This window comes from Triturus cristatus, chromosome 3_2 (genome assembly GCF_964204655.1).
Source record: "Triturus cristatus chromosome 3_2, aTriCri1.1, whole genome shotgun sequence".
NCBI lineage: Eukaryota > Metazoa > Chordata > Amphibia > Caudata > Salamandridae > Triturus > Triturus cristatus.
In genome coordinates, this window is record NC_140584.1 from 661640688 (window position 1) to 661667977 (window position 27290).

At 43.1% G+C, this 27290-nt stretch overlaps 1 protein-coding gene across 1 annotated transcript in view; it reads left to right on the forward strand.

The window, feature by feature from the left end:
* The window catches only part of PTTG1IP (PTTG1 interacting protein), a 232575-nt gene that overhangs the window by 77949 nt on the left and 127336 nt on the right, over positions 1-27290 (forward strand). The window contains exons 3-5 of the mRNA XM_085648636.1: positions 16276-16384; positions 26544-26649; positions 26784-26849. Of these exons, the coding sequence (XP_085504762.1) occupies positions 16276-16384; positions 26544-26649; positions 26784-26849 (281 nt within the window). The remainder of the gene's footprint in view (positions 1-16275; positions 16385-26543; positions 26650-26783; positions 26850-27290) is intronic.

Consider the following 27290-nt stretch of genomic DNA (forward strand, 5'->3'; position numbering starts at 1 on the left):
TATTCGTGCTCACTCTACTAGAGCTAAGTCTTCAACATCTGCTCTGGCCCGGGGTGTTCCTGTGGCAGATATTTGTAAAGCCGCGACTTGGGCCTTCCTCCATACTTTCGCAAAGCATTATTGCTTGGACTCTGAGATGAGGAGGGAGGGCCACTTGGCGCGCTCTGTGTTGCAGGACTTTCTGGTATAGAAGGGTGGACACCCTCCTCCGGGAGTGGGGACTGCTGTGGGAATCTATTCACAAGGTGAGGAATCCACTGGCAGATGTATCCATCAGAAGAACAAGTTACTTACATTCGGTAACGCTTTTTATGGTGGATACAGTATCTGCCTGTGGATTCCTCACTGGCCCACCCGCCTCCCCGTTGTCCATCCTTCTATACCTAATGTCCTGTTAATAATGTTTCAATCTACTAGTCTAATGATGGTATTTCAAGATGTGTTATTACTGTCAGAGGCATTATGTCTTTCTTTTGCCTTTTTATTTATTCTCCACACTGTGTGTGTTGCTTTGCATATTGTGTACTGTGTATACTGTGTATGTATATTGCTGTCAGTCCGTCCATGTGCCTCGAAGGCACGGAAAAAAGGGGCGGAACTGACGTCATCACGCCGACGTGGTCTTCTTATGGCTCCGGTGACGTCGATCGGAGTCGCGAGCGGAGCCAGCGCATTGTGACGTCGCCCACGTCGACGTGGAGTGCTGGGAAAGAAAAGTTCCGTGGAATGCTTGCGCAGGGGATATTCACAAGGTGAGGAATCCACAGGCAGATACTGTATCCACCAGAAAAAGCGTTACCGAAGGTAAGTAACTTGTTCTTTTCTACACCTGCCACTTGATGCTCCTGCTTATCAGTGCCTGTTTTCTTGTGTTCTTTGGACAAGTGAGCCTGAATTCATCTAGCTCTTTTGTTGGTTTCCCTTTTCCCTCCTGATAAACCTTTTTAAAAGTAGTGTAAAAAAATATTCAAATAAAATATTCGTGTACTTTCACGGTTTGACTCTCTATGCTTTCCAGAAGTTTACTCAATTTTTTCAAAATGTGCAGTGGGGTTCTGTGTGTCCATAATTATCTCCATTGTGCCAGGACCAACATTTTGTCATGGGTGCCCCTGGAGCTCCTCCCCCATATGAAGTGGGCTGCCCCTTTATGACAAGAATTACCTTCAGTATTCTTGCTTCAGCATTTTGCTGTGGTTACTCTATATTCCAAGAATTACCTCAAATGTGCGAACGCCAGTAGTAGACTTGAAAGTGTAACCAACAGACTTTTTCTCACACTCACACTGACTCACTTACACACTCCCTTACATTACATCTCACTCCCTGTGACCTTCATACTCACTTGCACTCACTCATACTCCCTTCACACTCAGACTGACCTATTCTCACTCATTTCTACTCCTTCCCATGCCTCTGCCACTTGTTTGCTCACTTTCACTCACACATACACACGCACACTCCCATGTTGCCCCTATTACCGGTCCACCCTCCCTCTCAAGCACACAGCCTTTAACAGATTTCTTTTTCACTTACCTACCTTCAGCTGACTGCACCAATATGTTTCTGCTACTCAGTTTCTGGTGCATGGACTCTCGGGCAAGCACACAGCTCCATCCCACCTCAAGCCCTGAGGAAGGAAACCGAAAGCTAATGCCTTCTCTGTGAATATATGCTTCATTATGCAGTCTTATGTTTTCAACTTCACTCTATCGCAACTTGTGACAAGGTGTGGGGTCAGGAAGGTGACAAGGTGATTGATGGATTTCTCCAGACAGTGCAAAAGCCTAAAGTGTGCAGGCTATTTGTATGGGTGATGTAGGATAGGAGTTGCATACCCCTGAGATCGGGGCTGGGACTTCCCCAATCCATACAGTGTCTTTGATGACCAGTGCAGGCGCTGCTGTGTGCATGTGCCAGCCATCACGCAGACAAACTGCATGCCTAAGACTGTTGCAGTGCGGGTCTGATTTGTTTTTTTTTTTTTAAATTATGGGCTAATACTCGCTACTGGTATAATAAAGTAGAGGCAGAAAATGGGGGGGGTGGAGCCCTGATGCTCATAAGTGACAGCTACCTTTGGTTGTGAGAAGGGCGCAGCAACTGCTGTGTGCAAAGGGAAGTGTTTTTAGGGTGTTCAGGAACGCCATGCAGACTTGGAAATGTGGTTATGCTGCAACTCTCTGGAGTATTCTAACAATCATCCAGACACCACAGCCTAAGGTATAATTAGTCACAGGTACACACATAGCTGACCTATCTGAACCCAGTCGGAATACTAGTTTAAAATATGTTGAAGAGATGTTCCAGTCACACGTCTCTTGCACAGTAGCAGCAAAGGGTTCAAGATGTTTATAATATTGGACTGCATCGGGAGTCAAACTGGTGGAGTACACAGTATCACCTGAGATCACCAGGTCAGTCAGGTTTCACAATAGCACAGATGTATTCAGGTCCACCCCTAGGTTGTAGTGTTTCATTTGTCCTATTTAATCAGGCACGCTTTTTTGCCACAGTCTTGCACCATCATAGCCCTACAGCAGACAAGCAGTACTGGGCCATGCAAGTGCAAACCAAGATTGTATATGCTTCTGTTTAGAAATAGTTCTACACCAGTAAGTGAAGGGTGGCAGACTGGGTGTGAGCTTCATCGCCATTAAGCAGCTCAGGCCTAGTGGTGTAGGTTTTCTACTCCATTCGAGAACAAACTGTGCTGTTTATTGATCTTCTATATTTGGCCTCTGCGTATGTTGCTGGGACATTTGCTGGTGCACTGGTTGAGAAATATAATTTGTCCACGGTTTACCCTCATATGCTGTTCATGCTCTATGGTGTGCACAAGAGATGGCCATTTAATGGTAATCTCAACAGAGCTGCTGTACCTATTGCATGAATCCTGACCCTGTCAATCCACCAAAAGCAACTTTGAAAGAACCCTTCACTGTAGATAAAACAATATAATTGACTGGAAGTATGCTTTAAAGTGATCATTGGTCATAGACCCAAATAAAGTTCCACATACATACTTTCAGATAACATGCTCAGTAGAGTACCACAACTTTGAGAAATGTTTGGTACAGTGGGAAACCTTGAAATGTAAGACAGATCAGTTTTAACCAAAGAAGCCTTGAACATGTTCCTCCAGACATTCCAAGCCGGCTGAGTAAAGATGATCCACAGGATTAAGAGGATCATGAAGGAAGTTTTTAGGTATGTCTTATGGAAATCAAGAAAAACCTGTTATAGCTAGGGAAAAGCATGATTGATAGTGAATTATAAACATCCTCTATGTGCAATGAAGTATAATGATTAACACAGAGAAATAGGATTGTTCTGAAGTGCAATCCAAATAAAGAACTTTTTTTAAAGTGCTACAATTTAAAAAACGGATAAAATTATATACATGTCAGCAATATGAAAGGATAATGAGAGAAGTTATATTCTTCTTGCAAACTATGTTTTGACAAATCTTGGACACAAAAAGAGAAGTTAGTGGTGTAGAACAACCTCACAGAGTAGGGCCCACAGCACCAGTTAAAGAACCAAATACACTTTGAATGTAGTCTTTTGGCCCACAATGTTCACTGAGTGAAGCAGTGTTGATAATCCTGCAAATTATTGCTCAATCCATACTGATTAAATGTAAATAAGATCCGTGATAGAGGCCCTCAACAAAAGCTATATTCATTTTAGATGTCTATATCTTAATCTGCCTCAAAGTAACTGGAATAAATTACATGGAAAAGTTTCCCTTTCCCTGAGAGCACAAGATACCAACTATACACAATATTCATTGGATTAACCACTAACCTTGGTTTCTGGAGCAGCGTGGTACCCAGTGTAAAACACTTCAATGCCTGTTCAGGGTTAGGAAGCCCTATATAGATGTATTCACAGTTACACTCAGTAAGGCTTTCATTTCCAGATAAGAAAGAAGCAATCTATCCGGTGAAAGCAGGATAAAGCTGAACAATAAGCAGATTAGACGCATGAACAGCAGTTGACTCCAACAGCATGGGTCCCCATGTGCATACATTGTGTTCTAGAACCAACCACTGACTAGCCTTTTCCTTAAGCAAGCATTCCTTGATGCAAAAAAGAGAGAAATGAATCTACAGTGAAAACAGACTACACTCCTTTATTGGAAGTGTGGAAATATGGATTTTTCTGGTCAGTTATGTCCCCTATCTTGGACCCCAACGGTTCCACGTGCATGTCACAAGTACATGTATGTTCCCTCCAGTTCCAGTTATGAAGACGCAAATACATGTGCGTCCACCGTCAACATGTCCTTTGACAGATCCGCCATGTATAGGCCGGATATCCCATTCCTAAATATGAAAGGCCATCGGCTTTATATGGTTCACTTATGCCACTTTACAGTCCAGGCAAGTAGGCCCTGATTCTGTCATCAAAACTCCTCTTGCCTTCTGCCTCTGAAAGCTCCAGTCCGAGCCTGCATCTGTGACCATGAACTTTGTCTCATTCTCTGCGCGGCTCACGAAGCCTGACATCAGCCTACTCTCTGCCAAGAACTGTATTTCACCTTCGAATTATCTGCCTCCCCCTCAGCCGATGCATTCCTGCCTAGTAGTTTAAGTAAACATTCTTCCAGTTACCAAGCAAAAAGGCCCATCTTCTCTGTCCTCATGCAAGTAATTCATAGCCCTGTTACCATGGAATATTCCTACCCCCTCGCATTCAGTGTAGACACTTAGACGCTTGTACACGCACGCACAGTCAGTATAGAATAGATTCTGTCCGAGAGTCCCTCTTTTATGGATAACATAGTTCTTTAAACATAGGATGTTAGATATGATTTGGGATTAGGTTGACTTGACCCCCCAGACTTCTCGTCTCCACATATAGAGCTAAATGTCAAGTCCCCGTCACCCCCTAGTTACACGTCAATTATACGTCATACTGCTGCGCGCGCATCTATGCCAAGTATTATCTTATAGATCCACCTATGTATTACATCATAACCAATCATGTTCCTTTTTACTCATTATTACACCCATTTTCGGTTACGCAGACCAAACGTCAATGTCCTTATCAATTGTTACGCCTACTGTATTCACTTCATTATAATGTATGTACTATAAAAGTTACTTCTTGTCAATAAAGTATGTACTTCACTTCCTGAACCCCCGTGGTGATGGAACTTGAAGCATCCGATTATAATCGATTATTGGAATAAAGCCCATTCCGAAACTCTAATATCACGGATTCTGCCTCTCATTTTACTGAGCTATTTTATAATGTTTCTGTATCAAATTCAGTCCCGGTAAAGGAATTTTTATTTACCACATGATGGCGCCCGAACAGGGACACTTTCTCATCTCACGCGCCGGCGGTGAGTAGCAGGCCCGGTCTCCTGCCACAGCTGGACGGACAATAACGCGTACCAGCAGGATTTCCTGTATCTCCCTCCGGTCAAGCGGGGGCGACTGAGACTGCGAACAACACCCAGACGAGGCGGTGAGAAGTGCGAAGTATCCCGACCAGAGCCTAGCTGAGAGAGCAAGATCCGAGGTACACAGAGACCCACCAGTTCGAAGTCAAGCCCAGTTTCCGACGAGGCGAGTCGAGTCCAGTCCGGTTCAAGTTCAAGTTACCGAGGCCTTCCGTTTCCGAAGCTACCCGGTGAGTACCATTACTGGGGAGGCATTTCTGACGTGCACATAGGTTGTGCCGGTCAAGACGGGTTTGGGTACACAAATCCGGTCTGCACTGTTTTAGCAGTGTATCTGTACTGTTTAGCAGTATATCAAGTATTCCGAAGTATCTAGTAAGTGTCAAGAATTAAGCATGGTGATTAGTTATGCAGACGATCATCATTGTTGTTTCAGTTAAAGGTTTAATGTTTTAATGTTTAATGTGTTAAACGTCCTGCATATTGTGGTATGAATGGTTGTCCATTATTGTGCTTTTGTATTTAGTGTGTTCAAGATTAAGTATCAGATCAGATTGTCAATATGCCGCTCTTCTCGAAATTAAGACAGATCACTACTAGAAAAGGGGTACTTGAAGAAGCCGTCCCTATTCCTCCTAGGGATACTCCAGGGCACTTCATGTATCACAAACATGGCTTAGACGCTATATTATTTCTTGATTTATGGGTAGACTACACCAAGGGATTACCAGAAAGTCAGAGATGGCCCGCAGCGGGAACCTGGGATGCAGAGTGCATCATGAAGGTCGAGGAAGAGTTATGGAAAAGGAAAGTCAGACAGTCACAGAAAGACGCCGTTGAGTTATGGCGTAAAGAATCTCATAGACGTACGGAAAAAGCACGTAGACAGGAAGAGAAGAGTAAAGAGAGTTCAAACAAAATTCAAGAAAATCTATTAATTGAGGAAGGTATCCGAGTGAAATCAGAACAAGTAGACAGACAAAGAAATGCCCTTATGAATGGTATGTATCCCCTTCTGGCCGAAGGATTACCTAAGGCTACTCCAGAGATACCGAAAGACTTGCCACCCCCATTATTCCCAATCAAGGTACATCCTAAGGGGCATCCTAGAACCGCAGAAGATGTTTTTCTTTCCTCATATTTAGATGACGCAGCTCCCGAGTATGCTAATTCCGCCCCACGTAGACCGCATACCAGGGAGGTCCAACGCCAAGATCCAGCACCCGTATCCCTGCAGCAACAAATCGAGTCACAAGTTCCGGCAAGCACATCTGTTTCTGCATCTGTTCCTACAGGTACTTCTATAGCTGAGTCCACACCTATAGTTGCTGTGTCACGTTCGACGAATCCTTTCACACCCGACGCCCCAGACGGGGCCACGGGAGGTGCTACCAATATTTTTTTCTACGCCACCTAGAATAAATAAACTTATTTTCCAAGAGTCAGCGCATTCACGTACACCCAAATTCGTAAGTGATCGTACGCTTAAGGAACTTCTTATAGATTGTAGATATGACCCGGTGCTCGGTAAAGAGGACGAAATGATCCTGGCATCATTACGTATCAGACGAGCCGCAGGGTATTTAGCGAAGCTACCAGGAATGACTGCGTATCTAGATAAAATATATCATTTTGTTCAAACAGGGCGAGATCCAGAATGTATTAACAGAGCTATGGAATACCAGAAAGTAGAGATACAGGGGGAACTGTTGCGTTTCCTCATAAACTGTGTGATCAGAAATCAAGACCGACCGGGGGTAGATCCGGAAGCAATGAAAATTCTTACAAAATAGAGCCAGAATATATCAGAAGGGAGACACGATAAGCAAAATTGTATAATAGCCATGTGCCGAAAGATCCGTAAAGAAATAGAACGCCTACACGAAGAGAGATTAGAGACAGACGAGTTCGAGCAAAGCGAGGAAGAAGGGTCAGGACTGCCCGCCGGACAGTCAGACACCATAGCCTATGTAGGTAGAGGAAGATCTTGTAATAGGAATCAGACTAGATGTCATACTGACCCAATACGTCCAATATGTCCAGATAATGACAGGAATTTCCAAATACCTATAATTAACATAAGGTCTAACGAGCATTCGTTCCAAACCGCCGACAAACTACTCCGAGAACGAAGGGGTTATCATTTTCTCGATTCTATGGATGAACAAGATTTAGCGAGGGCAGCTGTTCATTGGGTGGACAGTCCCGGAAAATATAGTGATGAGACAGTAGTACGCACATTTTTGAATCTCACCCCAGATGAGCAGAGGTTAGCTGGGATTTATATGATTCAACAACTCATTATACTATATCAGAGTCAGCATTCGGACCCTGGTCCCTTACCTGACATATTGACTGAATTGCTTATGAATAAATGGAGAGGTCCAGGTACCAAATTAATTAAAGAAATTCTAGTATCTAGAAAGCAGTATATTCTTTTTGTATGCTCAGAGCATGTCTCATTGCCTGTCAAGGAAAGAACGACGTATCACCTGGATAGACAGAATCCCTTACGAGAAGTACACCCAATAAAAGGCGAGGACAATCAGTTTAAACGTGTATTTGTATATACGCCTATATCGAAAATAGAATTGTTAGAAATGAAGAAAGTAGTACCCAGTCATGACAAGGACCCAGCGGGTTTTCACCGAGAAATTAAAGACATGTTACTCATGGGAGAGTATACCTACCCCGACATTATGACAATATTAAAGGTGTTGATGCCTGCTGGCATTTATGAGAAACTCAAGGAAAAAGAGTGGGAGGTAGGTGATCAAAAGATAGAATGGTCAGCATTAGAAGCAGAAGAAAGGGCCCGAGGTCCAGGTTCGGGGCTTGGGGACAAAACTAAAGCACTACCAGGTCTACTAGTACAGGTACTGCCACGTTTATTAACTACGAAAAAGGAAGACTGGGGTACAATTTCAGCCTGTAAACAGAAGCAAGATGAAGACACTAGCGATTACTATGCCCGATTCGAGAAATGTTTTGGTATAAATAGTGGCATAAAAGCAAGTAGCGAATCATACCCGCATCTGTTTGTAACAAAATTAGTGGAAAATGCCCTGCCCCCAGTAAAGAATAGAGTATTAAAATTCGAGAGTACCTGGCAAGGTAACACTCCAACACAAATGTTACAAATGTTACAGTACCACCACAATAGAATTAAAGAGGAACAAGAACATGAACACAGACGCATGAAAGACACGAAAATGAAAATGCTAGTTTCCCAGACAGTTCCAGCTGAAGGGCATAAAAAGGGTATGACACATTCCGATTCAGCAGGACCTGTAAAAGGGACATGCAATTATTGTAAAAAGCCAGGTCATTACGTACACGATTGTCCAGTGCTAAAACATAATATCGCCATAGGTAAAACACAAGAAAGATCACGGCCACTAAGACAAGATCAGAATGAACAAGGAGCTACGCAGCATGCCCAGGCCATGCCAGCCGCACAACAGCCAATACAGTTTGTGCCAGCTGCACCACCGTTGCCTGTTGCTGCCACACAGACAACAACACGACAAATGTATCAGACTGCACAGTATGAATATCCGGAGTATCAACGTTACGCATGAACTAGCCTAGAGAGGGAAGTTGACTTACCCCTTATCGAGATTCCTGTAGATCAAGAACGACCTTATGTACATAGTGAATTATTAGGTCAAGATAGAAATTTTTTACTCGATACAGGGGCAAGTCGAACAACTATAAAACGAAGTGAAGTCCCAGGGGCACCCCTCTCAGGCTCACAGAATATTTCCCTTGGTTTTTCAGGAAAACCTATTGTTAATGAAGTGTCACAGCCTCTTCCACTTACGATAGGACCTCTGACCCGAACTACAGATTTATTGCTTACTAAATCATGTCCAGAAAACTTGTTAGGAATAAAAACGTTGAAAGCCCTAGGAGCCATAATATGTTGTTCTCCGGAAGGAGTAAGGTTGTTTTTACGTGATTTTAAAGGTCACTATGTATCTAGAGACATGGATCCCCGACTGCAGACTTTACCTACACATCTATGGGCACAAAGCCCTACTGATGTTGGTTGCATGAATATTACACCATATCGAGTCACACTAAAGGCAGGAGTGGTGCTACCACGAATGCGACAATACAAGTTACCACCAGATGCTGTAACGGCTTTACTACAAATCATTGACGAGCTTATTGCCCAAGGAGTAGTTGTAGAAACAGACTCCAATGTATGTAATTCACCGATAATTCCGATTCTTAAACGAACAGATCCTACAGCTCCGCCAGTATATCGATTGGTTATTGATCTGCGCGAGTTAAACAAATGTATTGTGCCACAATTTCCTGTGGTCCCAGATATCTCGTCATTATTGACAGCTATTGATTCCGAAGCAACATTCTTTACTGTAATTGATCTCAAAAATGCCTTTTTCAGCGTCCCAATAGATCCGGAAAGCCAATATTTGTTCGGATTTAGTTTAAATGGGCGTAGCTTTAAATTCACCCGCGCACCTCAAGGATTTACAGAAAGCCCCAGCATCTATAGCCAAGCACTGAAACGAGAACTTGACAGTATCCACATGCCGGTTAACACTGCCCTGCTTCAATATGTCGATGATCTGCTGATCACCGCTAGAAGCGAACCCGAATGTGAGAAAGCATCACTGACAGTTTTACAATTTCTAGCCGAAAAGGGGCACAAGGTGTCCCCTTCTAAGCTGCAATTCTGTGTCCAGCGAGTTGTTTATCTTGGTCACTCGCTGTCCAAGGAGGGAAGGCAGCTTACACCCGACCGCATTCAGTTAATTGCTAACATGTCAATACCCAAGACACAAAAGGAGGTGCGGGCTTTCATAGGCCTCACTTCATATTGTAGACAGTGGATCCCTCAGTATGCATTTCTAGCAAAACCACTCATTCAATTGACAACACAGGAGGCAGCCACACCGACTGTTCTCCCTTGGACTCAGGAACACACACAAGCTTTTGAAAGCTTAAAGAAAGCTTTATGTCAAGCACCCGTTTTAGCAACGCCATGTTACAGAAAACAGTTTACACTCTTTGTTACAGAACGCGAAGGTACGGCCTTGTCAGTACTCACACAGGAACAAGCAGGAGCACACAAACCATGTGCTTATTTTTCTAGTACATTAGATCCCGTAGCTCAGGCTTTGCCTGCATGCCTAAAATCAGTAGCAGCAACAGCTTTAGCAATCAGACAAAGCGATGCCATAGTGTTAGGACATCCATTGACAGTTCAAGTACCACATGCAGTAGAGGTTCTTGTAAATAGAACGCAAACACAACACTTGACTGTAGCGCGACTTACAGGATACGAGCTTACATTGTTTCAGCCACATATAGAAATCAGACGCTGTAACACATTGAATCCTGCCACACTTTTACCAGTAGTCGGAACAGACCCACTAGCCCATGACTGTATTGAAGTTATTACAATAACAACAAAACCCAGACAAGACTTAACCGATGTCCCATTGTCAGATCCAGACCTGACCTTGTATGTAGATGGTTCATGCATGAGAACAAGTACAGGAGAGTTAGTAGCCGCCTACGCAGTCACAACAGATACTGAGGTCATTGAAACTAATCGTATAACTACTTTGTCAGCTCAAGCCGCAGAACTTATCGCTCTGACACAAGCCTGTATTCAAGCCATGAATAAAAAAGTCAACATATACACTGACTCACGTTATGCATTCGGAGTTGTACATGACTTCGGCGTGCTGTGGCGAGAGAGAGGTTATTTAACTTCCCACGGTGCCCACATTCAGCACGGACCCCTCATTCATGCATTATTAGATGCAATACATCTACCCACTGAAATATCAATTATGAAATGTAAGGCCCATACAAAGGTTACTGATATCATTTCCCAAGGCAATGATCTAGCCGACAGAACAGCTAAACTGATTGCTCAAACTCAAACCCCCGATATGACAAAGACAATAGTCCCGACACCGACACATTGTATGACAGTTAAAGATCCTACTCTTGACGTAATTGACATACAGACACATGCTACACCAGACGAAATAAAGAAATGGACTGAATTAGGAGAGATCCAAACGGACCAAGGATGGATGATGAAGGAAAGGTCTGTATGGTTCCTTCCTGATTCAATGGTCCAAGTCATAATTAACACTATACATAGTCCAGCACATTTAGGAGAAAAAGCTATGCTAGACAGCATTCAACACATTTGGTTCAATAAACATTTACGAGCAGCAGCAAAACAAAAGGTCCGTACCTGTATGATCTGTTGTCAGTTCAACCCAGGAAAAAGCGTTCCCGTAGAACAGGGTGGATTTCATACCCCTAATCATCCTTTTGAAGTACTCCAGATGGATTATATCCAGATGGAACGATGCAGAGGATTCAAATATGTTCTCGTAGTTGTTTGCGCTCTGTCCCGTTGGACGGAGGCATACCCGGTTTCAGATTACACTGCCCCGACTACTGCCAAACAGTTGGTTCGAGAATTCTTCCCACGATACGGTTTACCACGTGCTGTTTACTCCGATAACGGCCAGCCGTTCTCATCCGAATTAATAAAACACGTTTCACTTCTGTTAGGATATCAGTGGAAATTCCACTGTGTCCGACATCCCGAGGCAGCAGGTCTCGTAGAAAGACATAACCAGATACTGAAAATTAGAATGTCCAAAATATGCAGAGAGAAAGGTGTCGACTGGGTAGTAGCGTTACCAGTTGCACTCTTTTACATGAGAATGGTAGCACACTCTCGAACAGGGCTATCCCCGTATGAGGTGATCTTCGGTAGACCACCGAATATGTGGGGGACGCCTATACCACGCAAAATAACTGATATTGACTGTAATATGCTGACAGATTACTTGGCTTCCTTGATGTCTGCACTACAATCTTCTCGTTCACAGGTAGCTGCAGCCTTTCCCGACAACACTGAGGTGAAACCCCATGACGTTGTTCCGGGTAATCTTGTCTTTGTGAGGAATTTCGACCGAAAGACTCAGCTGGAGCCCAGGTGGAAAGCACCCAAGTTGGTCCTGTTGACCACAAGAACAGCCGTGAAGATCGAGGGCCGCAAGGGCTGGATTCATTCAAGCCACATCAAGAAATTTCATGGACTATCTTCGGATATAGACATTGTGCCCTGCACTCCCTCACAGACTGATACAAAACTCCCTTTTGTTGAACCTAACAAATCTGAAAATTACAAACTAAAGCTTAGGCCCAACCAGTCGAGCAATTTGATTGTTTAAGTCCTCTCCAAGGTGAAGCGGTTGAATTGTCTCTGACATGTATCCCTTGGACCTGAGTAGAGAAAATACCCGAAAAATGTTGAAACGACAGGCGTATTGTAAATCACTGCGTAGCCACTGCATAGTGACATTATTAATTTTGTTTTTATTGAGTCTTTTAATAATTATTACAAGTATGTTGTTGCACATATATTACCCTATTTCTAGACATGTTTATAATGTTGCTGCTGAACATTCTTTTAGTGACTTACCTCCGCATGAATTGTCTTATAGACTTGCGCTGCGCAATAACACTTTCATTAGTATGTTACATCATTCCCATCAGACTAGTAATGCCACCAATTGTTGGGTGTGTGGCCGACTCCCTCCCTATCAGAATTATGAAGGAGTCCTGCCTTTCTTTCCACATCCATTTACACATAATGGCTCCTGTGGAGCATGGTTTAGCTTAATTAATTCCATAGACTCAGACACAGCAGTTTACTAAGATCATTGGGTATGGGGAAATCTGAACCTAGCTTTACTCAAGGTCTGTTACCCTGACAAGGAGGGTCGCCCCAAAAGAACAGGAACTGATCTAGAAAATGAAGTATATGGATTAGGTAATTTTACACCTAATCTCATGATTCTAAATGTCGTATCTGAAATTGAACTAGTCTTACCCACCATGTCAGTATTCCCAGCGAGGGGTGAATTATGTGTAAGAAAGGTTGGTTCCATACATATGGGCCATAGTAAATGCACTACTATAGTAGAATTCAGTGATCAAGGAAAATCTTCATTTAGAGCTTCTCGCCACTCCTACTTTATATGTGGTCAGACTGCATATATGCGTCTACCTCTAGATTGGGATGGTACCTGCTACATTGCATTCCTTTTGCCACCTGTTTTCCTAGCTCCTCCTGATTATTACAGAAATATTCATTTAGTACACAACAGAGAACGGAGAGATCTCCCCATTGTCGATTACACTGAGACGGCATGGGACAAGTATGTAGATTTTAATAAAGGCATCTTTCCCTATATAGGTACTGTTACTAATAGTAAGCTGATACGTAGATTAACTAGAACTCTCGAAGCAGTAGTGAATGAGACTATTTCCGCCTTAGGCAATTTAACGGAAGAGCAGTCTGCTATGCGGATTGTTGTGCTTCAAAATCGTCTTGTCCTTGACGTCATCCTGGCTGATAGGGGCGGAGCTTGTAGGGTCATCGGATCAAGCTGCTGCGTATTCATACCAGAAAATTCGCCATCTGTATATAAAGCCATCACTCGCCTTCATAAGATTGTAAGCCAGATACACCAGAACCCAGGCACTTGGACTTGGTCCAGTTGGTTTTGGAATGCGGTATCAGCCTGGGGATGGAGAGTTTTATCCTTCCTAGGTATTGGCCTTCTCATACTATTCAGTTGCTGTCTATGTCTACAATGTGGACCAGCAATTTGTGGTCTGTGTGCCACATCGTGCATTCCACATCAAGATTTTCATTCAAGATCCCGGAAGAAGAAAGAAGAACAAATGATGCTATATGAACAGATCAATGGATTGATGAAGATTGATATCTCCTGAAGGGCAAGTAGGGGACAAGGAGGGAATGTGGAAATATGGATTTTTCTGGTCAGTTATGTCCCCTATCTTGGACCCCAACGGTTCCACGTGCATGTCACAAGTACATGTATGTTCCCTCCAGTTCCAGTTATGAAGACGCAAATACATGTGCGTCCACCGTCAACATGTCCTTTGACAGATCCGCCATGTATAGGCCGGATATCCCATTCCTAAATATGAAAGGCCATCGGCTTTATATGGTTCACTTATGCCACTTTACAGTCCAGGCAAGTAGGCCCTGATTCTGTCATCAAAACTCCTCTTGCCTTCTGCCTCTGAAAGCTCCAGTCCGAGCCTGCATCTGTGACCATGAACTTTGTCTCATTCTCTGCGCGGCTCACGAAGCCTGACATCAGCCTACTCTCTGCCAAGAACTGTATTTCACCTTCGAATTATCTGCCTCCCCCTCAGCCGATGCATTCCTGCCTAGTAGTTTAAGTAAACATTCTTCCAGTTACCAAGCAAAAAGGCCCATCTTCTCTGTCCTCATGCAAGTAATTCATAGCCCTGTTACCATGGAATATTCCTACCCCCTCGCATTCAGTGTAGACACTTAGACGCTTGTACACGCACGCACAGTCAGTATAGAATAGATTCTGTCCGAGAGTCCCTCTTTTATGGATAACATAGTTCTTTAAACATAGGATGTTAGATATGATTTGGGATTAGGTTGACTTGACCCCCCAGACTTCTCGTCTCCACATATAGAGCTAAATGTCAAGTCCCCGTCACCCCCTAGTTACACGTCAATTATACGTCATACTGCTGCGCGCGCATCTATGCCAAGTATTATCTTATAGATCCACCTATGTATTACATCATAACCAATCATGTTCCTTTTTACTCATTATTACACCCATTTTCGGTTACGCAGACCAAACGTCAATGTCCTTATCAATTGTTACGCCTACTGTATTCACTTCATTATAATGTATGTACTATAAAAGTTACTTCTTGTCAATAAAGTATGTACTTCACTTCCTGAACCCCCATGGTGATGGAACTTGAAGCATCCGATTATAATCGATTATTGGAATAAAGCCCATTCCGAAACTCTAATATCACGGATTCTGCCTCTCATTTTACTGAGCTATTTTATAATGTTTCTGTATCAAATTCAGTCCCGGTAAAGGAATTTTTATTTACCACAGAAGAGTAAAATGATTTGAAGAGAGCCTAAACCTAGAAGTAGTCTGTGTAGGTTTGATCTGAGAGGATAAGGTTGATCAAGTGTAAATGCAAGGGTATTGAAGAATATTTTCAACACAATCAAAGTAAGCATGTCTTACAAGAGACAGTCTGTGATGCTCTAAAAGCTGTAGGCAACAGCTGTTGACTTTTCAGAAGATGACCGTGGCCAAAGGACAGGCAGGTACTCTAGTCTCCAAAGGGTTCAAAGATAATTGTTCAACCTAAAACAAACCTATTAAGAAAAAACAATCTAGGCTGATAGTTTTAAGTCTTTGCACTAGAATTCTAAGAACAGTAAACCGTATATAAATTTCAGCTATGGGGGGGTGGTGGCAGAAAAGTTGATAAATTAAATTGAGATCTAGAAGCATTTTGAGACTTCTATCAAATAACATATGCAGTTGGGACAGCGGTTGTTAGATCAGGAAGTTTCTAGAAACCAAAGGTAGTAGTGAACAGTCTTCTCTGATCCAATGCCAATGGGAGCCTAGAGTTTAAAGACATCTTGCATTATTTCCATTTAGATGAGTGATAAACAGAATAGAATAAAAGTATGTATGTATTTTGATTTTTAGTTGGTCCATGTGAGCCAGTTATTAATCACTGTTAATATTCTACAACATGAGGTTTATGTTGTACACATTAAACACTGCAATATTAGCTGCATCATGCAGCACATCACTTACGGGACCTGGGCAGTGTGACGTCAGAGTAACTTTCCCTATCTAAAGTTTTAGTATGTCTATTGTTTGCTGGTAAGGATGTAAGTTTATTTGTCTTCAAATTTAACAGTCTGTGTTTTGTTCCTCTTTCTTCAGTGTCTTTGGTGCAGCACCTCAAATGAATGCAAGGAGTATCCAGTAAAAAATATATTGCCACCTAGCTCTCTCTGCAAACTGAGCGCAGCACGTTGGGGAGTTTGCTGGGGTAAGTTTCTAGTCTGAGCCTTAGGAGTTTAACTGAGAGATCTTATTTATTTCTCCTCCTTCACTTACTTTAAAAAAAATCGAAATCACATCGTTGTTTATCTGAAATGTCCTTGATGGGGAAGTATCAGCAAAACCCAACAGAAATAGAATACTTTGGCTTTCTGTAAGGCGGCGGTCCAGCACCCCCGATTATGATGTGACCGCCACGGTGTGTGTCTAATAAATGTGTTTCTAGTGTCTCCTCGTAGATGTTTCAAGGGCTGGATGATGTCTGCTCACTGGGCTCATGCACAGAGGCACTTAACGTAGAAGGTATTGTATGTCTACACATTTGTGACTGTTAGGATCTGCTCTGGTAGGCTAGCGTCTTTCGGTTTGTCTTGATGCTGAAGGATGACTCTGGAATTTTTATCTGCATCAGCTAATCTGTTTCTGCTGGTCACTGATGTAGCTTTTTTGATTCCCTTCCCCACCCGCAGAACTTGTAACTAATTGTGTGGCTAACCGCATCTAATCTCTTGGTGCCTTAGCCTAAAAAATGTGTGTAGTAATTAAAAACTATTCTACCTCTTGTGGGGCATAGTGAAGTAAGCTAAAGTCTACTCACTATTGTGGGGTTTTCCCACCCCAATTTGCTGCCTCTTTTCTCTGGGTTCTTCCTGAACATGCAGCAATTTACACTAGTCTCATTGTAGGTTATGTCTGTAGGGTGTTCCTATGATTCAGGCCTCTTCGTGACAGGGGGAGTAGAGATCCTTTCCCTTGCCATTCTCTTTTCTGCACAGGTGTTCTGTCTCTGCTTTCTTTTCTTCTCTTACAGTTTGTGCATTTGGTTTGCTGCTGTGTCTCCAGCTCATACTCTTCCATCTAACCAGTCTCTACTGTGGTGATTCTCTTCTCGTTTGGTCTAGGAGACCCCCTTCTTGTTGTGTGTCTTGAGTTGGTGTACTCAGGATTAGTTTTGTTGTAGTTCTAGATTTTCTTTGGAATATCTAGTTTTGCCACTCAAAAAATATATTTTGAAGAGATGAGCCCCACCTATATGGGGCCTAGTGTTCTCTCAAAGTTTGTTAAAATATAAATTATTTCCTTATCAAGAGCAATTTGTAGCGAAATCCTGGAATTTAGAAAATTGATAGGCTCCGAAGTAATATTTCTTATGTTCTCTTGTTGTTTTTGGCCTGGAGGTTGGCCGTTCTGTGACTACGATCCTGTTTAATAGGCTCAACTTCCTTCTGATCTCAGAAGTTGTTGCACAAATCCTGCAGTGTCTTTTTCTCTGCGTCAGAGGGGTTTCCCCCTTTCTCAGGTTGTTACTTCCTGGTTCGTTTTCTATATCTTCAAGTTTCTTTTGCATGATTTTGTTCTACTCATGGTAGTAGACTGTTTCTTCTGTGAGTATTTTTTTCTACTTTATCACCACTTGTTCTAGTTTATAAACCTGCTTACCCAGGTCATTTATGTCTTTTCCCACTTTTATTTTTAGGTCCACATGCAGGGCCTGAAGTCACCCCATAGTCGTTGAAGTCTTCCGGAATTGCTTCATAATGTATTGATTATCTTTTGTGTGTTGGGTTGCAGATTGTCTCGGTTTGTGGGTCTCTTGTTTTGAGTGAGACCCCCTTGCTTTTTATTCTGTAGCCCCATTTTGGACGGTGTAGGTCTGCTAAGTAACGATGATGGATTCAACCAAGATGTGTGTCTGTGGGTGTGTGTCTGAATAGTTTCAGTACTCCGTCCATCATCTCCTTGTGTTTGCTTTGTTTGCCCAAAGTTGGCAGGGTATGCCCAGACGTGGGTCCCTTGCTCACTTTGCAGCTGGATTCAAGCTAGCCAGGCTGATGAGGGATTTTACCCTGAAACCGGTCTCCGGATGCTTGTTTCTGGTCCACGGAAGACCTGGCTTGGCAGTTCGGACTAGACTGTTCCTATGAGGAACAGGATCAAGACTTCTTTGCATATAGCTGGGTCTGAACTGGGGTGGCGAAGTGAGCTAAAGAACGATGATGGATTCAGTACAGATCTGTGTCTGTTCGTGAGTGTCTGAAAAGTTTCAGCGCTCCGTCCATCATCTCCTTGTATTTTACAGCCTGATCCGGCTTATTTCTTGTACTGGCCATTACCAGGTATTTCAGTCCACCTGTGTGATGATTTTATAGATTTTGTGAGGTGCCTTGCTTTTCCAGTGAAACACCTTTGTACTTTTGCTTAACTTGGAGGCCGTCCCTTGCAGCTTTCTTCTCCATTTGATGATAGCAGCGCGTTTATGAATTTATTTAGTCGTTCTCTTCTTTCGGTCACTTATATTGTTAGGACCTCTCCCATGTTTCTTTATTCTGTATCTTATTGTTACTTTTGCCATCATCTGTCTTTGTAGCTATTTATTTTGATCTACTCACTAGCATAGTGATTACATACAAATATGTACTAGAGCTTTCTATTAAACTTCCTGTGACCTATATGTAACCTCCTTGTCATGCATGCCCCAATGCTGCCTGCTAGTCTTCTAATTAAGAGATGTGTGGCCCTCTCGGCCCTTCTTTTCCGGGCTTGAGGGCCACTCCTTGTTGCTTGACTAATGTTGCCCACTCCTGAATCACTGCCTCGCCTACTGCGTTACTTAAGTCACTACTGGGTGTGTTGGCACAACTTTCTCTCTGCTTCAGGGTCCCAAGTCTGTACTGCTTCTGGTCCTTGTCTTAGCTCTGTGTGTGTGCCACAACTAGTTTCCTCTAGAGGGCTATAGCTTCTATTTATGCACTAGTCAAAATGGGGGGCATGGTTAACCGCCAGGCATGGCGGACGCGAGTTAGAGGAGCTCCATGCCGGGCCCTGACACTGAGCCACATATCCATTGAACAGGGGACACAAGTGAGCTGCAAAACATGATTTGAGCTGCAGCAGCATAGCGGCATAAAGTGACACCAAAACGGAGATGCTGCGAGGAGAATAAAGGCAGGAACGCAATATCAGTTTCTGCCGCGTAGACTGGTGTGACTCCAGCACCGGCGTTCACTGTGGCGGAGAACTGTGGTGGGCTGTGCAGTCATATCGGAGGCGGCAGAGACAAAAGGTGAGCCCTCCCTCTGCCCGTACAGCTGATTTCCGGAAGGGCCGGGAGCACCGCGAAACTTGGGACTGAAGCGGGTGGCAGCTACGCAGCAACAATAGAACGCGAAATACAAAATGGCGGGCGGACTTCCATAGAAACCCTGCATCATCCTTGAGGCTACAAAATAAGCGGGCTGAAGCACACTTTCAATGCCTGCCGGGCGTTCAATAGCAACAGTGGTTCAGGGGGTCTGAGACATTGGAGGGCTAATAAGGGAACACAGTGAAGAAGGAAGCAGATAACAGGTGAATATAGTGCATTATACAAATGGACCGATCAAATGGTCATGCTACATAGAGTTGGCAACCGGGGGAAGCGCCAGTTCCGGTAACATGATGTATCACAGCTTGTAAGTGGGGTTTGTGCACACTGCGAGTCAGTGGATTCGAGCAGTTTCAGCTTCTGGAGGGATAGTGGTCACAAAAGAGACTTTTACAGCGGCGACACTGATTGACCAAGATGAGACTCGAGATGTTGAGACTGTAGACTCCTCTGTAGAGGATGGTGATCACTCGGACTCTGAAACTAGCTTGGCGCTGTTCCCTCTGATAACCCCGCAGACTGCAAATGACTTTATAGGGCCAAGTAATATGCTGACTATGCGACAATATATGCTGTAACAGATGAGTATGATTTATATGACATTTTTGATAAAAGATAATGCTGATGTTCCCTGTAACTATAACTGTGACAAAATAGAGCAGAAGCCGGAGCTCCCTGGCAGTGCCTGCAGTGTGCAGTGAACTGCGTCGCACGCACGTGGCGGTTGCTATCCCCCCAATGGCGACTGCTTTGAGTTAGAGAATTTGCAGAGCTCCTGTTGAGCTTTTTTCATTGTTTGGTCCTCTAGTGTTGTACAGGAGAACCTAGTATTGGGAGTTTTATTAGGACGTATTTTTACAGACTCGGCTGCAGGATGTTGGTTATTAAGTCAGCAAATGAGAATGTGGGCACATATCCCACTCCAGCATGAATGAATGGCACAACCTAGTAAATGTGTATACGCGACCTGGAATGTGAGGGGGTGCCCTCAGTACACAAAAGACATAGGGTTCTAGCACAGCTTAACCGCAGAAAGGCACATATAGTATTTCCGCAAGAATCCCACCTCATGCATGCAGAAGCTAGTAAATTGCAGAAGAAATGGAGGGGACAATTACTTCACACATCCTACTCTGCATTTGCTAGGGGAGCGGCTATATGTATAAGAAATGGCACCCCTTTTGCTTTATTGGAACAGAGAATAGACTCAAACTGTAGATATGTGATGATACATGGAACACTAGATGGGAAACACATAGTGTTGGGAAGTATTTACAAGTTCCTAGACATACTCTCTGTAGCACTGATTGGGTGGGACGCCTATCCCTGGGTTCTAGTAGGGTATTTTAATGCGGCACAGACATAGGGCTGGATAGATCACACCCCCCACTGCAAGGCACAGGTTGTAGAAAGCAAGCAGATGCGCTTAGGGGATGGGCGGAGGGCTGGAACATAGGGGATGTCTGGAGCATTAAACACCCCACAAGCAAGGAATACTCCTTTTATTCACTACCACACGGGTTGCATACCTGTATAGACAGAATCTTCTGCTCTTTACCTCGCATTGCACAGATAACAGACAACATATATTTGGGAAAAACCCTTTCGGACCATAATTCGCTTGAAGTTGTGTTACTGTGGAGGAGGATCCCAACACCGGTACCAACCTGGAAGCTGCAACCTTCGCTGTTGGAGGACTCAGTCCTTTTCAATTCCCTATCCACGGCGATGGTTAATTATTTCACGGAAATTCGGGCACGGCTAGCACGCGTCAAGTGGGTTTGGATGCGTTTGAAACTGTAATCCAAGGAGTGGCAATTAGCACCCATGTGGGGGCTCGCGCTTCCATAAACGGCAAGCTAGCGGAAGTTGAGAGCAAATTGGGTACACTAGAGCAGAAAGTAGAAACTCATAACACACACAGGGACGAATTACAAGAAACATAAATACTACATGCAGAACTCCTAGAAGAACTCTGTGTGTTAGATTACCGTTTATGTATGCAAAAACAGCATGCAGAAGCAGGGCCCACTCCTTGCTAGGATTCTCAAAGATACACCAACACAGACCCCTATTTTAGAGATTATTACTCCAGAGGGCACTGCGATTCACACTCGGAGATAAATACAGCCTTTAAAAAATACTATGAAACGCTATATGCGGCACCGGTAGAACCTAGTGTGGCAGAATATGAATCTTTCTTTGAGGAACTTCACCTCCCGCAGCTGTCGGCAGACAACCAAAAAGAATTGAAGAGACCAATTAAGGAGGGGGGAGATCAGAGCAGCAATTAAGGACCTGCCCCGCAATAAGACCCCGGGTCCTGATGGTTTGCCAATAGAATTTTATGCTACATACTCGACATTATTGGTCCCACGTCTGCGGGAGCTATATCATGCTTCCTTTGAGGATGGCTCCCTTTCTCTCACTACACTACAGGCAATAGTGGTGTCGCTGCCCAAACCAGGTAGTGACCAGTAAGATCTAGGTGGGTATCGACCCCTTTCATTGCTAAACACAGATTATAAAATATTGAGTAAACTATTAGCGGATAGACTCCAGCAGTTCATACCGCAACTAATACACATAGACCAGTGTGGGTTTGTGCCGGGTAGAGGCACGGCACTTAATATAAGGAGATTGCATCAAATTATGACTAGGTCGTCTGCGGAGGATAGTACGCTGGGATGTGTATCTCTAGATCTGCGCCAAGCTTTTGATTCACTATATTGGAGCTATATGCTCTGTACTCTACCGCTATTTGGCATCCCAGAAGAGTTCATGAAATTGGTAGCTCTACTGTATACAAATCCCACAGCACGTGTATGGACAGGGGCTCATATATCCCAACAGTATGCAGTAGCACGGGGAACTAGGCAGGGGTGCCCGCTCTCGCCATTGATATTCATAATGGCCCTAGAACCTCTGATTATTAAAATCCGCAATCTGGCGGACCAACAAGGTATACAGCTGGGAACTGATAAACACATTTATCAGCTTACGCAGACTATTTAATTCTATACTTTGACCATCTCAGAAGCTATCATGAACCAATACCCGCAATATTTCACACATTTCAAATACTGTTAGGGCTCTCTATAAATGAAACTGTCTTACGTGTTCTTTTTTACCGATACTGGGCAGTCCAAATCACTACAATTTGGCGGTTGGAAGTTCCGAATAGTGGAATCTACTTTTAGATATCTCGGTATTCAGGTATACGGAGAGGAGGTAGACCTATTAGACGGTAATCTGACCCGGGCGATCACAACGCTAAAGAGACAGATACAATTCTGGATGTCACTGCCATTGTCAGTGGCAGGCAGAGTAGCTACTGCCAAAATGGTAATGCTTCCCAGATTGCTTTACTATTTTACAAACCTGCCGATTATGATCCCAGTACATGTTTTCAAACTCCTAGACACACTACTAGTGGAATTATTATGGGGAACAGGGCGCAGACGGATAGGTTTATTAAAGCTACAATTAGATGCAAAGCATGGGGGCATGAGAGTCCCAGACTTCAGAGCTTACTGTTATGCAGGCCAACTGCAATGGCTGGCATACTGGATTGTGGGCTGCAATCTGCAAGAGATTACCATGACTCCGAGGGAATGGGATAAGGGTATGTTACACATGCTTCTATTACCAAACAGCTGGCTCCCAGTAAATGCGCCTCCACTACTGAGAGTTGCAGTGCTGTACTGGAAGAGAGCGCTGAAATATACAAAAAAGCTGACCCCTTAAGCCCCTAATATTCCACTACTGGGAATCCCTCTGCCGTTAGGGACCGTAACGCATCAGAGTATATCGGTCTGGGTGGAAGCAGGCGTTGACACGGTGGGAATGTTATTTTGCGGACCATACACTGGTGAATCGTGAGACATTTGAGAGGGAACAGGGAGTACCGAACACATTATTTCTTCTTCACGCGAGTATAGCAAGGTACATTAGGAACACATGGGCACCAGGAGGAGCGGAACCCCCGACACATGAGTTAGTACACATGCAATACCTGATGGGTGATGGCAGCGACCTAACTAGATGGTAATACCGTGGGGTTCGAACATGCGCTGCAGTATCCCTACAGGCACTCCGGGATATATGGAACAAGGACATAGGCCGCGAGTTAATGGATAAAGAATGAAATATATTGCTGGAATACCCACGAAAAGTATCGAGAAACCCGAAGTTTACGTTTATTCAACTCATGATAGCACACCGTGCTTACCTGACCCCCCATAGATAAAGCATGATGTTTCCAGACGTAGCAGACGAATGCCCCAGATATCAACACACCAACGCAAATTTAGTACATATGCTTTGGGACTGTCCACGATTGTTACACTACTGGAGAACAGTGCACACTATATTGAATGAGGTGGCCCCAGGGAGGAGTGGGCAGTCGTTTGAGTATTTCATACTAGGAATAACAGCTAGAGCCAAACGGGGGAGCCCTGTACGTAGATTCGCTAATTTGGCATTGCTTCTTGCCAAACGCACAATAACCATAGAAAGCGGCAAACGCACCAGCGTTGCTAGACTGGTACAACTAAGTGATCTGATGGGACAAAGCTGAAAGTGCAGAGATACAGAAGGAAGAATGTTGGGGGCTGCGAAAGAAGCCTATTTCCCTAGAATGGAATGTGATGCTGGAGGAATTTATAGCAACAGAGAAAAAATCATAATGGCGGGGACCATGCTGAAATGTTAACGAAGCTGACGGGAACTCTGAACTGCTGGAATATTGACCCTGAAATGATATAGTGTATGTTAGGAATTGTGTGCTAAATATATGCCACGAATTATAGCTGTTACTTATAATCATGCTGACGATCAATGCGAATATATATACGCCGCACTGAGTCTGTAGGGGAGGGGAGGGGTAGGAAATATAGTTAGTTCACGTTAAGATTGGAGGGAAATGGGAAGAGATAGAACTTTATAACACGCCTATGATAAGTTATGTATACGATAGAAATGGAAATGTGATGTACGTAACAATTAACGGAGATCAATGTGTAAAACCTGTTAAATACGACCAAGAATATCTTATCGACCAGAATGTAATTGTTTAGTTTCTACCGAGATTCCATACATGGTATGTTAATGGCGATATACATAAGGTATATCAATAATGGCAGAAATTGTAATACTGAGAAAATCAATAAAATGTTTAAAAAAAAAAATGCACTGGTTGCAATACGCTGCTCTGATCCCTTAGGCCTCTTGTTCTGTATCTTCCTTCACCTAATTCTGTTCCATTCCTGCGCCAGTTATTTGCAAGGGCACTGGCAGCTGTTGTGCACTTGTCCGAGCTGCTCGAAATGGCTGGAACATGTCTTCTACCCCTTTTGTTATTCCACCAATTTGCCTTGATGGGTCCCTGTCTGGTCGGGGGCTGTTAAATCCCTGGCTGTTGGGCTTTTCTGCGTATCTCACAGCATGCAGGCGTTGGCGCCGCTCATATTTGCACGCCTGTTTATTTAGCAGTGTTTTTTTTTAACATATTTTATTAGTTTTAAGTATACAGTACAGGGTATTCAAACGTCCTGCGACATCACATCTTTAGTTGGAAAAATCAGATATAGACCTTATTTCTCGTTCCCCTATGTGCGTTCTGAGTCAAGGAACCCCCCCATCCCCCATACAGTAACTTTAATAGAAACTTAACTCTAACTATGCCTTGTACCTGTATGTATTTATGATCTTGGTCATGCGCCCACTTGGTATATCTATGAGTGCATCTATAGACTCTCTGTTCTCATACCTTTGTTATCGCCTCGATTTAGCAGTGTTTGACTAAAGGTTTGCTCGTCTGGCCTTGCAGAGAGCATAGATTACTGTCCTACCTCTGTGCCACCGTGGCCCCACCCATTGAGATAACATTTATCTAATAATGATGAAAAGTGCCATTTTGGTGACCTTCTAATCTTAGACTTATTTAACCCTTAGACGGAATTCCTTGGTCACTGTAAATACAACACTTTTAACCATATTGGTTAAACCACAGGTTCACTATATGGCAACGAGCAATTTTAAGTAGTTTACATGGAAAATAATTTTTAGTTGCGATTACCTCCTAATAAATATTTATCATAACCATATACTGCATGGCATTAGGACAATTTCTCATCCATCTCTAAAGTCTGATTTATAAAACAAATTGACAAAAAAAGCAAATCTCAACCAAGCCTCTTCCCTTTCCTACTGGCCCACAAACTTCGGGATAGAAGATTAACTTCACAGTCTTAGCTATTTGTGAACACTGGATATTTAATTGTATTAAGACCATAAACAACAGAAATGTACCAAAATTGACACCTCAAGGGGCACCTCATGTATGTGGTCTTTCAAGCTAGCCATCAATGAATTTTAAGTCCCATCAGTGATTTCATTCTGTAACTTGCCATCCATCATAGCCCATGCACCTTAATTAGCTTTCTAGAGAGAGAAAGATACCCTATCATACAGTCGAAAGATTAACCACTGTAGCAACCCCACTTGTTTAATATATCCGCTAATGGCAAAAGGCATCTCCAACCCTGTTGCAATATTTTTATTTTGGAGACTTGCTGTTCCTATGCCATATAGGCTGGCACTGCTGTTACCCTCCGATTAGTGTCTTTCTGTATGGTGATCAAACCGGTTGGGACTATGGGCAGCGAGATCTCGATACCAATGCATTAATCACATGTTGTAGGACATACACTTTATGCCCCCTCTGTTAATGTCTCGCTCTTTCATCTATACTGTTGCGGCTCGGTTACACTAATATTTTACTAGTTAATTATTAGCATTTATATGAATTTTGAAGCCATATCATTTGGAAAATTTCCTGTATCAGCCTGCGCTTAAATACTCTATTCCTGTTTTCTGCCTATGAGAAACCTTTTCACACGTCTTCTTATTTGTATCTTTCAATAAAATCAAGATAGATTTGATGGTGTACTTTACTGCACTTGTTTTAACATGCTAATTGTAATCTTTGTTCTGTTTTTAGTGAACTTTGAGGCCTTGATCATTGCTATGTCAGTGGTGGGCGGTATAATCATCATAGGTTTGATCACCTGTTGCTATTGCTGCTGCAGGAAAAAGAAGAGCAAAAAGTAAGCATCTGTTAAGCTGCCAAATTTTCCAATAATTTATACATTGGTGAACACAGAATGTAAAATTACCAGAGAAACATGCATATCATGGAATATTCTGTTTTGAGCTTTGGTCATTATTTCTTTTCTTTCAGGCCAGATAAAGAGGATGAGAAGACTCTCAGGGAGAAAGAAGAGCGAAGAATTAGACAGGAAGAGAGGTGAATTAAGTACACTTTTAGTATTTGAGTTAGCTTGATGACAATAGTTCCAATGATTAAAAAGGTATGGTCTTGTACATATGGTGCAGGTATACAAATGTACAGTATTACAATTGTTACTCCTTGGTAGTTCAAACCTCTGTGGTCAGGGGTTCAATTTCTCCTGACTAGCTATTGCAGGTGACGTTGCCTGTATGAGTGACCAGGTTTGTATGGCTTTGAATGATCTTAGCACAACCAGGACTGATGAATGGAAACCAAACAAGACGACTGGAGATTCTAGTTGTCTTTTAATGGCCTATGACAGGTAATGTATTTTTTCAAGGGATCTGGAGTCTTAATATAGAACATTCCATTTTAAGTGCATATGGTTTAACGAAAAGTTGTTGGACAAAAGTGTGACTTTCTCTAGATCATAATGGTTGACACCATGATACAGAA